Source organism: Mus caroli, chromosome 16 (genome assembly GCF_900094665.2).
Source record: "Mus caroli chromosome 16, CAROLI_EIJ_v1.1, whole genome shotgun sequence".
Classification (NCBI taxonomy): domain Eukaryota; kingdom Metazoa; phylum Chordata; class Mammalia; order Rodentia; family Muridae; genus Mus; species Mus caroli.
In genome coordinates, this window is record NC_034585.1 from 53,693,265 (window position 1) to 53,709,285 (window position 16,021).

Consider the following 16,021-nt stretch of genomic DNA (forward strand, 5'->3'; position numbering starts at 1 on the left):
TGATAGTGTGGCTTATGTTCTCAGCACATTGAGAAGCTGAGGCAGGGAATCATGAATTTGAGGCCACAGAGCACGACCCAGGAAAGGAAGAAAATAGCACCAAATCCATATCTACTTAAGCTAGAAACTTTTAAATGTGGTACAATTTTTTGTTGTTTTAATTTAGAGAGACGAACCTTATTTACTTATTTTGGGTTTCTGAGTTCCCCTCTGTAGCCTTGAACAAGTGTTGATCTTCCTGCACCCGACTTCAGCCCTTTCCTGTTTTAGAATAATCACCTGCTTCATAATTGTTTGTTTGTTTTTTTTAAAAATCAGACTTTACTTACTTTCTTTTAGGTATGAAGAGAGACTGTGAGTCAAATCATTGGCCTTGAGGAAGCAGGAGTCTAGAAATATGAGAAACACGCTTTGCTGAGAGCTTTGTAAGCACACGACCAAAGCAGATTAAACGTGAAGGGTGCCTTCTTACTCGGATTACAAAGTGCGAGCGACCTGAGGCTCATTGTTTAAAGTGTTATTTAAAAGAGCAGCAGTAGCAACAACAGACTTTGTTTTCCTCATATGTTATTTCTATTTTTACATTTTTATTGAAAACATAATCACCTCATTCCCCTCCCCCTTATGTTTCCTCCCTCCAGCCCCTTCCATGCCCCCACTCTCAAACTGATAGCCTCTTTGTTATTTTTATTACTAAACACAAATGTACACAAATATATGTATGTAACCCATTGAGCACATTCTTTGTCATTTGCGCATATATGGGGCGGGCCACTGTGTCCTGGATCACCAAGGCTCATCCGTGGGATAGGCACCTTTAACTCTAGAATAGTGAAGTAAAGGCTTTGCATATCGTTTACAAGAGACGAAGCATATTACATTTGAAGTCTATGAAAGAGGCAATATGCAAAGGAAAGCTGAACTGGCGAGATATGTGAAAGAACCTCAGGTCCATTAGTTATCCAGGAAAACAAACTGATACAGCAGGGAGGGAACTATCTGAGGAATGACCAATATTAGAAAGATGTACAACAGTCAGAGTTATGGAGAACGTGGGGTGATGGTAACACTTGCCAACTGCAGGAAGAACTGTCAAGTGGGAAGTCTATTTTGGAAAATAATAATATTAAGATTGTATACTCTGTGATCCCCTGATTTATTTTCTGGATAAACAATGGCAGGAAATTTTTTTGGTGTGTGCTGTAAGTGGATACACAAAAAAGATTAATTTTGGCAATGTTCAGGATCTTGAGTTGTGGGAGGCCATACAGGTGTCTACATGTGGGAAGCTGGGTGAGGGCTCTGTGACAGATAAAAGGGCTGCAGCACTGTGTAGCATCTCAGATGCTGGAGATGTGCACAAGGCCACATCTGGCACATCTGAAGTGAGCCTGATGTGAGGAAACAGAATGAGTGGATCTGCAAATGTAATTTAGATAAGACTAACAATGTACATCCTATGTAACATGGTATGGAAGAATACATTTATAAAAACATAGTGACTATTTAGAGGAAATGCTTATGGAGAAGGGCACTATAGTATACGGTTTGAAAAGATGGGAATGATGTACCAAAATATAACACAATTCAGCCTAGCTGTAAAATATAATGTAGCACACCAGAATAAAAAGGACTTTTGTTGCTCTGTGACAGCCATGGGATATGTAACAATATTAACTCTGAGCACACGCATACGTGTGTGTGTGTGTGTGTGTAATACGGTTATCAACTTAACTCTTTCTATGAAAAAAGTTTCTATGTAAATATAAGAGTGTTAGGGAGTGAAGCATTACCAACTTAAGTTTGACATTTGTATTGTGACCCAATACCTAGAACTCATTTTATGTAATATCTGCAGTTATTGCCTCTGTAGAGGCAGGGAGCCCTTGAAGGCCTTTAAACATATAATTTTCTCAGCTGAGACAAGATCAGACTCATGTGGAGAGGTCTACCCAAAGCAGAGCAGGAACGAACTCTTCTGGCTTGAATCCCTTGTTTGCGTTGCTGGGTGAGTTGGTTGCAGCGAGCCTACTTAGGGTCACTGATCTAAACCAAAGCAGCTCTCAGAAGACAGCAGAGGTCAATTAGCTCCCAGAGTCTTTGGTCTGGAAATCCCTAATTAAGTCCCCACATGAAAGATGTTAGCAGTGTGCAGCACAATTAACAGTAATTAACAGGACATGTCCCTGCCCTTCAGACACAGGGCAATTAAAATCAAGTCAGACACTTGACAAACTGATTTGGAACAATACTTTCACATTCATACCCCTTCTTTAGCTGATTCTGAACAGCGAGTGGTGTTCTATCTCTGCAGCTAACATGGCTCCTGCCTCTGGAGGCTGTTATTGGTCTTTGTGTGGTGACCAGGGCCTTTTCTCTGAAACCTTCTCATACGCCTTAATTGACTATGCCTCAAGTAGTCATCTTTTAGCTGAAAACAAAGCCTGTTCTTTCTGGCTGTTTCTAACATATCCACCCCGATCCCACTCCCACCTCCCCAGAGCATCCATGAGCCCATGATCTTATCCAGCCGTGTTATGGAGCTTTAGAACAATAATATAACTCAGACTTAATATGGAGCTCAGCTGAACCCCAAGGATGTCTTTTAACCTTCAGCTCTTAACAGTTCTGCAGAGGATTCGAGGTTTGTTGATCAGCTTCGGGCTGACCAGAGCCTGGGGGACACACCGGCTCTCATTTAGAGCAGCCAGGACACAGCCCTCCAAGAGAGGAGCGGCCCTCCAGGCTCAGTAAACTTTAGAATCCTGCTCCTATTTATATCTAAGTGTATGCTTCCAGTTCCCCAGAGGGCAACTGTCTTGGAACCCCTTCTGCTAACCCCAAAGAACACTTAAGAAAGAGCCCAGAAGAATTGTAACTATGCAGGAACAGGCTGTTCTTCAGCTTCTCAGGCTTCTAGAAAGCATAAAGCTGGAATGGAAAGTCAGCTTCTGTTGACCTTTTCCCAACGTGGCACTAGCTGTGTCCCGCAGTCTGGAAACAGCTTATCTGCAACACAAGTGCCAAAGCTCCTTATGGTTGGTTGGCTTTCGGGTTAACATCTGTCTTCTATCCTTGCTGAGGAAGGAACCTTATGGATGTATCACAACCTAAAAGCTCAGAGTAGCAGTGACTTGACTTGTGCAGCACTTTCTCATTCTACAAAGGCAACAGACCTCAAACTCTAGCTGCTTCCGTGAAAATGCAGAATTCTATCACCCCATTTAGCTAGTTGGCTTGAAAGAGTCTGGGGTACGGCCCAAATACTATTTTACAATTGGAACCCCACAACAACAAAACTAAAATAATTAATAAAGATTTAAAAAAAGTTGGGGGGGATAGAGTACTTGCTCTATAGCCCAGGCTAGACTCAAACTTGTGATCCTACTATGTCTGGAGTTCTGGGATTCAGGAGTCGCTCTAACAGACTTGCCAAGATTAAAGTTCTTATTTACAGGAAGAGTCAATCAAGTTCTCCAGCAACACTTTTTAAAGGTGTGAGATGTCCTTTTGTGAGTTTAATATCTTCTCTTCATTGGAGACATTTACCCCTTGAAGCATCTGATAAGATTGTATGCTGAATAATTAATCTTTTCAGTAAAAGATAAAGTACATTCATAAATCTTGGTATTCAATTCTGCAAATACATTTTTAATGTCCGATATAAATCACTAACAGTTAAAAATGTCTAGATGGAGGGACAAGGATTAAGAGTGTGTGCGTGGAAAAGGGATAAATTTTCAATGTGGAGCACCTAACTACAAAACAGTCAAAACCTGAACCCAGTTTGTTCCTTAGGAAAACAGAAGCCTGGCTGTACCTGGTAGGTGCAGTTCTTCTAATTCAATCACGGAACGGCTGCTGCTGTAATGGTCCCTGATCAGCTTCTGAAGGTCCTCAGGGGCCCCTGGTTTGGGCTCTGATTTTGCAAGAATATCAGAAATTTTCTTCTAAAACAAGAGAAGGGGGGTGGAAGAAAGCAGAACACAGACTTTAGAATGGCCTATGGTATAGGTTCATTACTCTGGCATTTAAAAGGCATATAGCATTTAGTGATAGCCGAGAAAGAACTTGAGTTTTAAAAAATCCCCCATGGGAAGCCTCACGACATAGTGAGTGCTTGAAAAATGAAGAGATGATCTAGTGGGCTCCCTGTAATATCTGGTTTGCATCTTTTAGACATGAAACTTTTCCACTCAGCACAAAATATTTTCTGTTAAAAGTCTTAGAAGTCTTGTTATATGGAAACTTCTTTTTAACTCTTATACGGTCTGTACTCTTGAAAGAATGGGATTTGGAGAACTTCCCGTGCACCCTGTTTAGATGGCGAGCCTCAGGCTGGACTTCTGCAGATTAAGCTGAGCATGGGTGCCAAATGCAAAGTGGACATGACCATTGACTCTTCTGGTCTCGGAGACAAGCCGAAGGCCTCACAGAGACACAAGAAAACAGATGTCACATCTCTTTTGATGTGGACTGCTTTGTATAGAACTTATTACATGCATGCTATACAGGGAAGCAAGATTATCCATTTTTATCATAAACTTCCTTTATTTACTTCTAATGTTTCTCCAAAGACCCAGAAAGAGATATTCCTCTGCCCCAATGTGCTCATTTCTACAGCACTGTCAGAACTACTCAAGGTTCCATCAAAGGTGCTGACCTACCAGTGACACCTTGGTTAGCACTTTAACATGGCCTTAGCCAAGCTAAACTAGCTAGACCTCTGACCTCAAACCTCCAGAACCTAAGGCTTCCTAAGGTCCAGAGGGAGTGAGCAGTCAAAGTGAAGTGAAGGACTTCTCTAAAGGCCTGCCAAACTTCAGCCAATCTGGCACGTCCCACCTTCCTATTTTACCATTTGTGAGAGAAGAAACCAGAGTGGCCTGCTTCTTTCTGAACACCTGCTGTTAAACAGCTAATTGGCTGAGACCTCCATTTCTCTCATCCCAAGCACTTCCTTCTGTGACCTCAGCAGCACACCCTGCTTGGCAGGGGGCAAACCACACTGCTGTGGTAGAAGGGAAAAGCTAATTAGAAAGTCTGTCCAGGAGCAAGAGGCTTCCCTGTGAGCAGAGACATCATTTAGAAGCAAGGGAGAGTGTCTGCCTTTAACTTATGGCCTGGATCAGAGTTAGAAATACACTACAGTACCTTTGTGTGCTTGTTTTCTTCTCATTATTACTTGAGTCGAAGGTTTAAAAGACCGAATAAATGAGAAAAGGAGGGTGGTGATGGACTTGGATAAAAGCAGAGGGGTGAGCACAGGAGGCACTCCAGGCTCCTTCTAGAAGTCTCAGTGAGAACCCAGTCCTGTGTTTCACAGGAGTGAAATGGCAGTCAGGAAAGTTTCATTTTAGTTCCCCAAAGAAAACTTATTCCTAGTGGCCTGCGGAAAGTTCAAAGGATCTCGAATCACTGAATCTTACAGATTCAGAATCACTAAGTCAGGGACTGAAAAATAGCTTCCCGGAAGTATGACAGAGTGAAGTATCATGGATGCCACATGTGGCCACACCACTGTCACAAACTGTTGCTGGTACCTTCTTCCACTTCCTGGTCTTCCGAGAGTCCTCTGCTTTGGGTTCCTTTGCTTGTGTCAAGAAACACTCAGTAGGCTGTGAAGAAATATAAACAAGAGAGCTTTCATCTTTGCGGCAATGAAGTGTCAGTGAGTGGCATGACTCCCAGAGCACCTTCTGCTCAGCATATCCTCCTCAGAGGACCTTGGGAACATTCCACAGAGATGCTGCACAGCCCACTGGAGCCCTTAGGCAGCAGCAGCTGAGGCGACAGAGTTTGAGAAAGTCAAAAAGTGCAGATGACGTAAGGCCAGAAAAAAAATCTTTGAACAGACATCAAAATGTGTGAGTGAATGAGTGTCTATGTGTGCTTGATGTGTGCAGATGATTAGAGATGGAAGCCAAGGGCAGAAATAGATGTGTTTAAATGGTGATGTGGCAAGGCAGCCCCTGACTAGAGCAGCTGAAGTTTTCCATGAGCTTCATGCAGAAGCCTGCGCTTTCCTGAGTGCCATTGTTTGTAGTAGCCTCTCCTTCCCTCTTTTCAACAGCACAAAGAGAATCTGAAGGAGCACGTATTTACTTAGGCTTTCACTAAACCAGCTGTACCTATGTAGTCATTTCAAGATGACTACAGAATGAACATTCCTGCTGATGCTCTGAATACAGGTTCCACACTATAGCACCAAGAGTAATTGATTTGCCAGTGGCCTTAACCCTAAGAACTGTGTATCGTTCCATGCTATTTTTAAAGTAAGTTTTGTTTTTTAAGGTAGAAAAGCAGGAAATTTTGACTAAAGCCTTGATTTATAAAACGGAATGTGCAGGTTCCACATGTATTAATCATAAGCAGCAAAATAAAATGTTTCCTGTGCTGGATGTTTACGCAACATTTCAAGCAGGTTGCCAAGTAAGATGCAAAGTGGAATTGTTATGTTAGATTCATTCCAAGTAGTCAGCCACCAGCGAGAGCAACCGTGTCTCTACTGTGCTGCTCAAAATGACCACAGATGAATCTTTCTAAGAAAAAGAGCAGATTGAAGCTGTTCATGGTGGCACATACCTTTGATCGCTGCACAAGAAGCAGAAGCAGAGGACCTCTGTGAGTTCTCGACCAGCTTGGTCTACATAGTGAGTTCCAGGACAGCCAGAGCTACAAAGTGAGACCTATCTCAAACAACAACAATAACAACAACAATGACAACAATAACAACAACAACAACAGAACCCACAGATTAGGAATGCCTATAGCCTCAAGTCAAAGAGGGATATAGTGACTGTCACGTAAGGCATTGGACCAGTGACACAGTATTTGGATACAGTTTTAGGAAGTAGAGTAGATTTTAAAGGGTTGAGATTAAAATAACATGGCTATCGTTAATCTTTAGCTTCTTTACAGTTTAAACAAAAAAACCTGTAAAGACTAATTGCCTTGCAGCTTAAGAAAATAAAGATACTGTCTCACTTACTTAGAAACTTAAGCTGTCTTGTGGATGTAGATTAATGTCAATTTAATGTTCGTACATTGCCAATAAGAAACTGGGCCAAGGCCACTAATATGTCACAGAAGATGCCAGATGGCCATAAGCATCCAATTATAGAACAAGGGAGCATTCAGCTCTTCTAAGCAAAGGTCTGGATGTAATTAGTTAAGCCCTTAAAGCATACACCGGACCCAGGCCTACAATCCGGCCCTTGTGAGGCCGAGGCAGGAAGGCTGCCATGAGGTTCCTGAATGAAAACCTGAAAGAAAAAGGAGGCCATGACTGCTCCTGAGGTATGGAGACGATCTGTACTGCAGAGATATGGGAGAAAGCAGGCCAAGGGAAGAGTCCAGGCTGAACATGGCCAGTAAGTTAACTGGGTTATGAGAGGAGAGAGGGGAGGGAGAGCAAGAGAGGAACTGCCGAACAAGAGAGCCACATGGGCCTGAGAGCAGTGTAGCCAAAATGCTACATGAGTTATATAGGGCTGAGGCTGAAGAAGAAGAGAGGATTAGGGCGGGGGCAGGGTGAGAAGTTCTGCAAAGAGCCACAGGTGCTGAGTGACACATTGTCCTGGGTTTGAGACCTAACAGAACACAGTAAGTTCCAGATCACCCAGGGAGAGAGAGACAGTGATAAGAGACACACAGAGAGACACCTTATCTCAAAACAAAACCCATAACAAACACCCCTCTACCCCCACCTCCAATTCGTAAGTCTGGCATTTGTTAGCTATTATCAAAGTGTTCAGGAAGCAGGCTCAGGCACCTATTGTGTTTTCTTATTTAGCATATGAAGATTTTCCCCACTGCACTGGTTCTCCATGCTCCTAATGCTGCAGTCCTCTAATCCCCCAACCATAAATTATTTCATTGGTACCTCACAACTGTAATTTTCCTACTGCTATGAATCATAATGTAAATATGAGTTTTCTGATATTCTTAGGTAACCCCTGTGAAAGGGTCATTTAAAGGAGTCACGTGAGGCTCACGGTTCAGGATTGCTGGCCTTCAAGAGGGTTAGATGGACTGATTACGTATGTATAATTAGGCTTAGAAGCTGATTAATTCAAACATGAATCAAGTTAAATCTAAAAGTGAGCTCACTTATTAAGGGTACGAGCGCTTCAGTTTTGGAGTTACAAATAAGTGGAACTCTGACTCTCAAGTTAGACAAAAAAAAAAAAAAGAAACCTGAAACCTGAGCCTGGGGTTTTAGGGAAGTTCCCTGGATTGTTCTATCACTGTCAACTGCCAGGGTCATACACAGAATTTTCTCCACTAATTTAGTCAGGAGAGCTGGTCTCGCTGCAAGACAGAGGTATAGAGAGTCCATGTGGCAGGAAGTCAGCTGGACTCAGAGAGCAGAGCAGAAGTCACTTCCTCTTTAGGGTCCCCAAGAGCTCAGGGCGGAGGGGAGGATCAAGTGGTTGCAGGTGATTATGCATTCGTCGGAGCTGAGGAAAGTTCCCAAGAGGATGATGAAGGTGAACATCCACTGTAGTACAGATCTCTGTAACCTCTCAGGGCTTCCTCTGCCTTTAACCAGAGGTTTGAAAGCCCACAGTACTAGGACCAGAGGGCAGACAGCTTGCGGCTCCTCCCATTTTGTCCTGAGGTGCATGACCATCTACAGGAATTACAGCCAGTCCTATCTACAAACCACAGGGGAGAGGAGGATGTCAAACAGCACCGAGAGCCCCCTGGTCAGGTGGTACACAGACGAGGGAGCCGATGAAAGCAGACATGCAGATTGAGCTGGCTTCCCATAAGACTGGTCACCACGGGGGACTGGAAACATTTACCTTTCTTTTTCTTTTAATGTCTCTTTCCTTTTAGGGTTGTATCTTCTTCTATAAAGATATCTATTGTAAGTGTTTATACATGGCAGATACCAAGCAGTATAGACTGCTTGGGAGCTATGACAAAATTATAGCAACAGAGGAATTAGAAGGCATAGAGCATATTCACCAAGCCCAAAGCCTGTGAAGACAGACGGTTCCTGGAAAATGACCATAGATTACCGAGGGCTAAATAAGGTAGTTTCCCCCTTTCATGACACTTGGCTCAGCTCTGCTTTTCTGACTGAACAATAGAGAAGTGATAGAGCCTTTCTATGCTGTCCTAGACTTGGCTGACATATTTTTTGGTTCCCTGAGCTACTGGATTTCAATCCAATCTCTATTTACTTTCAGTGGTCAACACTAGACCTTCCGAGTATTCTCCTGAGGTTGCGGTCACAGTTCCATGTCATGAGATAGTGGCCCTGGACCTTTTGTTGTCTTGCCTAACTTCTACAAAAAATGTTTCATTATATAGAAGACTGTAGTGGTTTGAACAAAATGCACCCCTCATCCGCACCATAGGCTTGGTATTTGAACAGCTGGCCCCCATTGAGGTCTAGGAGGTGTGGCCTTGCTGGAGAAAGTGTCACTAGAGGCAAACTTGGAGGTTTAAAAGCTTCCTGACATTCCCAGTGCACTCTCAGCATCTTACTCTAGCTAACATGTGGCACACAATGGGGGATTCCCCTCAACACATGACTCTACCAGTTGAATGTCGTATAGCCTCCATTAGATTCCAGGATCAGCTTCCTTTCTCCTGATAAGTGCCTGTTCAGCCAACGACGGAGATACCTGAAATGCTTCCCTATACTAATGAGGACAGGCAAACATCTGAATGTCCTATTGCCAATGTCCTTTTATGTGAGAGATTACCAGAAGCTCAGAAATGTACATATGGGTGCTATGGCAAAACAACCAGAGCAAATGGTTCCAATAGAGTTCTAATATCAGACACAGGCGAGGTGGCAAAGTTCAATATGCAATGCTAGAAAAGCAAAGGCTGGCTGTATAGAAAGCACTAAAACAGATAGACTCCACCACTGGCCCCACCTCAGTAACAACACAAAGAGCTTATCCAAGAAAGGGTGAGATCGAAGGCCTTTGATAAAAGCTTTTTCTGAGACAGCACAGAAGCAAATCCTAGCCAGGCGTGGTGGCACACACCTTTAATCCCAGCACTTGGGAGGCAGAGGCAGGAGGATTTCTGAGTTCGAGGCCAGCCTGGTCTACAAAGTGAGTTCCAGGACAGCCAGGGCTATACAGAGAAACCCTGTCTCGAAAAAAACAAAACAAAACAAAACAAACAAACAAACAGAAGCAAATCCTATAATGGTGGCATACATATTTAGAGCAATGTGGTTTAGCATCTACAAGCTCTATCACCAATGCCATGCAGGATGTTCAAGCCACTGAGCTCCCTCTGATGGCTGAACAAACAGCTAAGCTACGCACAGTATGGGAGAAGAGATCACTCATCCCTACAAATGCAGGTTACATGTTTAGCATGGGTAGGAACACAGAACAGGAGCGAGTGGCTACAAGTCATCATAGAGACTGCATGGCTGGAGGAATGAGAAAGTGAAAGTAGCCACTCTGCAGAGTTTAGAGCAATAGGTAGTAGTGATTTCTGAGGGTTGGCCTGGGATACTTGGTACTAATAGTTGGACAATACTTAGAGACTTCAATTCGTGGGTTATCTAATGGGAAGGAGAACTGGCAGGTTCTGAACTGGACACCATGGGAACAACAGATGCAAAAGGAGAGATATACCAGAGTACAACAGGAATCAGAAGTTGTGGTACTCTAGCAGTTGTCCACATGGAAGCTAACAGCCCGTTGATTCCTCCTTGAAATCAGGACGCAGATGCCCTTACCAAAGTATGAACCATCTGCCATCAGGTGCCATTAGACGCTGCTCACTGGGCTCATGTAAAGTCTGGTCACAGCAGAGCCAACAGAGTCTCGGTCACTGTTCTACTGCTGTGAAGAGACACCATGATCAAGGCATTTAATTGGGGGCTTGCTTATAGTTTCAGAGGTCTAGTCCATTATCATCATGGTGGGGAGCATGGCATCAGACAGGCAAGTGCTGGGGCAGTAGCTGAAGGCTATATCCCAATCCATAGGGGATGGTGGGGGAGAGACAGAGACAGAGACAGAGACTAGGCCTGATTTGGACATTTGAAACTTCAAGGCCTATCCCTAGTGACATACGTTCTCCAGCAAGTCCATATCTCCTAATCCTCAAATAGTGCCATTCCTTGATGACTTGGCAGGTACAGCCAGATACATTCTGAAATCTCTAAGACTATTGCCATTGCTGCTTGCTATGTGCCAGATTAGATGGCATGACTACTGTGGGTCTAACGAACAGCCTTCTGAGTGGATTTAAGGCCTTCCAACAGCAAAGTGGAAGAAAGTTTAGACAAAGAATTCAAGCGATTATTTTAAGGATGACTTATGAATTAAAAAAGCATACAAACAAATATCTTAGTGAAGTAAGAAAGATAATGTGGGATTTTAAAGAGTAATTCAATAAAGAGATTTTTAAAAACAGCAGAAATTTGGGAGAGAGAAGTGCAATAGGTCAAATAACTGAGGAGAGTCTCCTAAGTAGCACAGATCTGGTGGAAGGCAGATTGTCAGGGGTTAAAGGCAAAGATGAAGAATGCAAGCATTCATACAGGAATACAGAAAAAAAGTCCTGTGGATGCCATCAGTATAGAAGAAGAGGGAGGTCGTGACAAACAGATAGAAAACAGGTTGAATAAAGGAAAATCCCTAAACCTTGGGAAATGGATGGATATCCAGATACAGGAGGCTTCCGAGAACTCTCAGTTATGGCTAAAAAAGACACTTCACCTCCACAGTCTCATTAGCATAGCAAGTGTGCTGAACAAGAGCAGCATCAGAGGAAGAGTGAGATAAAAAGGCTCTGAGTCACATCAAAGCAACCCATCCGAATAACCAAAGATCTCTAAGCAGACACTCTAAAATCATGGCATGGAAGGAAAGCAAAGAAGCCCCGAGGAAAAACACTTGTCAGTCTAGATTACCACATCCAGAAAAGCTATCCTTCAAACTAAAAGGCTAAAGGGCAGAACCAAACTCAGGACATACATGTTTATTTCTTTAATTGTGTATAACAGTTTAAAAGCAGGCACAGTTAGATTAAAATAATAACAAAATGAAATAGTTATGTAAGTGTGGTCTTTCTCTCTCATCTTGTATGTGAGATGATGATATAATGTCTCTGTGACCTGAGGTGGATGGCATAGGCATTGTGCTGTATTTCAGGCTCTCTGTAAGGGATACTGCAACAAAGGCACTGTGTTGCCACCATGGTCCATGGACAACCGAGCCAGGTAGTAAGTGATGGATAGGCAGTATATTCCGCATGGATGTATTGACATCACCAGGCAAAGTGATGGTTCACATGGTGAATGAAGAGGTGGCACAACAGTTCATCTTGTTACTTGGAATGGTATACCACTTAGATGTATAACTGTGGTGCTCACAGACCCCAAGAGTGAACCTAGTTCTATTATGTTGGTAAATGGCCCAAGCATCAAATTGTTCCCTGAATTAATATATCAGTAATCACAGGTTATCGGAGCTCACAGGTCTTGCCAGAGAAGCATCTCTGTGCAGAAGACAGTGATTAATAAATTTTCAATCAGCCAAAGTGCAGAGAATGAATGTATAGAGTGCTCAGCCACAAATGGAACGTTGTCACTATCCCTAAGGCTTGGGAACCATCATTGTGGAAGAGGGGACAGGAAGACTATTAAGAGCCAGAGATCTCGGAGGACTGGAGTAAATCAATGTCTTCCAGACACATGGGACTGCTGTGCTCGTGAATTCTCACAACTGTGGCTGCCTGCACAAGATTAAGCCGATGAGCACTCTAGCATGGAGGTTGGGTTCCTGAGCCCCAACTCCTAACTGAGGAGCTATTGATAGCTGATGGCTTCTGATGAAGGGGGAGTGACTTTTCCTTCAGATGTGTTCCCAGGAGGACTGGCCATGTAGTGGATTGCTCCACATCCATGAGTATATGGGCAATACAAATTGGACTTGGTAGGCTAATTTTTATTTGTAATAAAAGTAAAAACAGAGGAGGGGGACATAGGAGGTAGATATGAGAGGGGTTGGGGGGAAACTGAGGGTGAATATGATCAAAATATGATTTTTGGAGAAAAAAATATAACTTATTCTAGATTTATCCACTTCAAAGCACGGAGAACAAAACCATTTGTAAAGGAGAGCTATGCATTACTCAGTCACGGAAGAACTCTTTAATAAACTTAGGTTATACTTTGCAGATTGGTCTTTCCCCCAAACCATGTGCCCTTATGGTCTCTGTTGTTTCAGCAAGGGCCTAACATAGCCTTCTATGGGCTTATGGGGGAAAGTCTTTTGTTTCTACCTGTGGATTAACCACCATTGAGTCCCATGGCTCCTAGCATTACTAGCTTGTGTTAACAGGGTCAGAGGATAAACTGGAGAGAGCTCCTGGGAGCCTTCGCTTCTGGTCGGGAGGCAGACTAGAAACACTGCCCAGTTGTAAATACAAGACTTTGCAGGAAAAAAATAACGTGAAGCAGAACAAAGACGCGAAGAATTAGTTCTGGGCTTCACTACTTAATTGAGCAATTCAGTCTGACGACCTGAACTCAATTCTCAGAGCCCACATGGAGCAAGGAGAGAAGTGATTTCAAGTTATAAGCTCCACACTTATATGCTGTGGCATGTACACATGCATGCACACACACCACCACTACCACCACCACCACGACCACAACAAATAAATGTAATAAAAATTTTAAAAAAGAGAGAAACACTGTCAAATTGTTCCTCTGAACAATGACTCCTTGTGCTATTTCCCTGCTTCCCCTTTGTGAACAAAACGACCTATACCACCTATACCCGTTCAACCGCCATTGTTGGCTCTGCTTCCCCTTTAGCTTCATGGTTGGAAAGAAATGGAGGAGTTAAGTCTATTCCTGATCATCCTCAAGTGTCTTCAGGCCTCTCTGTGGCTCTCCCCTTTGGAAGTAGACTAACAGAAGATGGCAGAAATAATAAGGCATCAACTCCAAGCCTATGTCATTAAGACTTCAGGGTTAAGGACTCTTGCTCAGCACTTCTTTGAGCAACAGAGGAAGCCAGTTGCAATGCACTGGGTTCTTGTAGAGAGGACTGAGTCAAAAGCACATGAGTGGGCTTCAGGGTAGACTCTCCAGTGGAGACCCCACTCAGTCCACAACCCCAGTGGTATCTGATTAAAGATGTGACAGCAGACCCATGTATCTAAACCATTATAACAGAAACAGAGAACAAACATGTTTTAATGGACTGTTTCTTGTTTTAACAAGAATGAAGAATTTTAGATATACAGAGGAAACTAAGTATGAAAAAATGCTCAGATAAGGTGCAGCACATGGGCATGGTGGTGGATGCCTTTAGCACCAACACTCAGGGCAGAGGCAGGTGGTCCTCTGAGTTCAGGAGTATCCTGGATTATAGAGTGAGTTCCAGGGCAGCCAGGTATACACAGACAGACAGACAGACAAACAGACAAACAAACAAACTGGTACATTAGAGGTGTGGACTCAGTAAAACAAATGTGTGGTCCAGTTCAAGCAAAACAGGGATGAATTCTAGAGGAAGAATCAAATGAAGAGGACTCACAGGGAGCCATGGGAGTACATGTCTAGCACAGACAGTCTAGAAAAGAGAGGAGATCCAAGTCCTTAATGTCCATGTGGAGCCTTTCTGGGAGGCATCTGTGGCAGGAAGTTAAAACAGGTCTGAGAGGTGAGACTAGGTCTCAAGGCTCCAAGGGTCCTCTGTACACAGCAGTATCATGGAGATACCAACTGGGACTGTAATACTGCTTTTGTGTGCATGGTAATGTTCCATCTCCTTATGCTGTGTGTGGTATTAGAAGACTGAGTCCACAAGAACAAGGCTGAATTTTTAATGGGGACATGATATAAAATCCTAGTCAATGTAACTGTTTACATTGTATACATTTTCTTATATTTATTTTATCTGTATGAGTGCTTGCCTGCATGTCTGTATGGGCACCACATGCATGCCTGCTGCCCATGGAGTTCTGAGGGAGTTGCATTCTCTGGAGCTAGCGTTATAGATGGTGTGAACTACCATGTGAGTTCTGGGAATTGAACCAGGTCCTCTGCAAGAACAAGTGTTCTGAACCACTGAGGCTTCTCTCCAGCCCCTTAAATACATTCTATTTTTCTCACTAAAATAGAAAAGCAACTGAGAAAACAAACCCCTCTGGTTTATGGTCAGGAAAACATGGTCTTTTCATGGGCAAAGAAAGTAAAAGCTTTCTTGATTCCAGTGACAGCTGACGTTAGGGTCAAGAAAATGGTGTGGAGTGGCTGTGGTCGACTTCAGAGCCAAGAGCTGTGATGCTCACAGTGACCATTACCTGTTGGGTTTTCTCAGGAACCGGAGCTGTGTCCTGCTGCGTCATTTCCGTGTCCCCTCCTTCCTCACCACCTGATTGCTCTGAAAGGGGATACAAAGTTCAAAATTAGAGTGTCTCTCTCATTCGATGCAACCTTGGTAGGACTGGCTTGGAGGTTTAATCTCTTTGCTTCAAAATTGAAGCATTCAGATGCCTGTCTTGTTTAGAATCTGAAAAACTAAAGATCACCTAACATTAGGAAATATTTAATTATGTGTTACAGTTTGGGTCTGAAATGTCCCCTATGGTGTGATTAGGAAATAGTCCAACAAGGAGGCAGGGTAGGAGTAGGGTGTGCACACATTTAATCCCAGCATTTAGGAGGCAGAGGAAGAAGGACCTCTATGAGTTCGAGGCTAGCTTGGTCTACACTGCACGGTGAGCTCTAGGACAGCCAGGACTACAAAGAGAGACCTTGTTTCTGGTGGTGGTGATGATGGTGAGACGTGATGCAACATCTAGAAATTGGGACTTACTGTAGTGGCTATTCCTGGTTGTCAACTTGACTATATTTGGAATGAACTACAATCCAGAATTAGAAGGCTCACCAGTGACCCTTATCTGGAGGCTTGGAGATCCTTATCTGGATCTTGGTATGGAGATCTTGAGCCATAGTGGCTATGGATTCCAGAAGATTAAATCTCTGAGTTTAAGGAGATTTAGTCTGGGC

General features: G+C 43.3%; 1 protein-coding gene across 4 annotated transcripts in view; it reads right to left on the reverse strand.

The window, feature by feature from the left end:
• Cmss1 (cms1 ribosomal small subunit homolog) overlaps nucleotides 1-16,021 on the reverse strand; it is a 298,038-nt gene that overhangs the window by 10,359 nt on the left and 271,658 nt on the right. For all 4 annotated transcript variants that reach the window (XM_021185162.2, XM_029470283.1, XM_029470282.1 and 1 more), the window contains exons 2-5: nucleotides 15,313-15,392; nucleotides 5,544-5,618; nucleotides 3,821-3,950; nucleotides 330-389 (exon numbers count right to left, since the gene is read on the reverse strand). In XM_021185162.2, coding sequence (XP_021040821.1) covers nucleotides 330-389; nucleotides 3,821-3,950; nucleotides 5,544-5,618; nucleotides 15,313-15,392 — 345 coding nt within the window. The remainder of the gene's footprint in view (nucleotides 1-329; nucleotides 390-3,820; nucleotides 3,951-5,543; nucleotides 5,619-15,312; nucleotides 15,393-16,021) is intronic.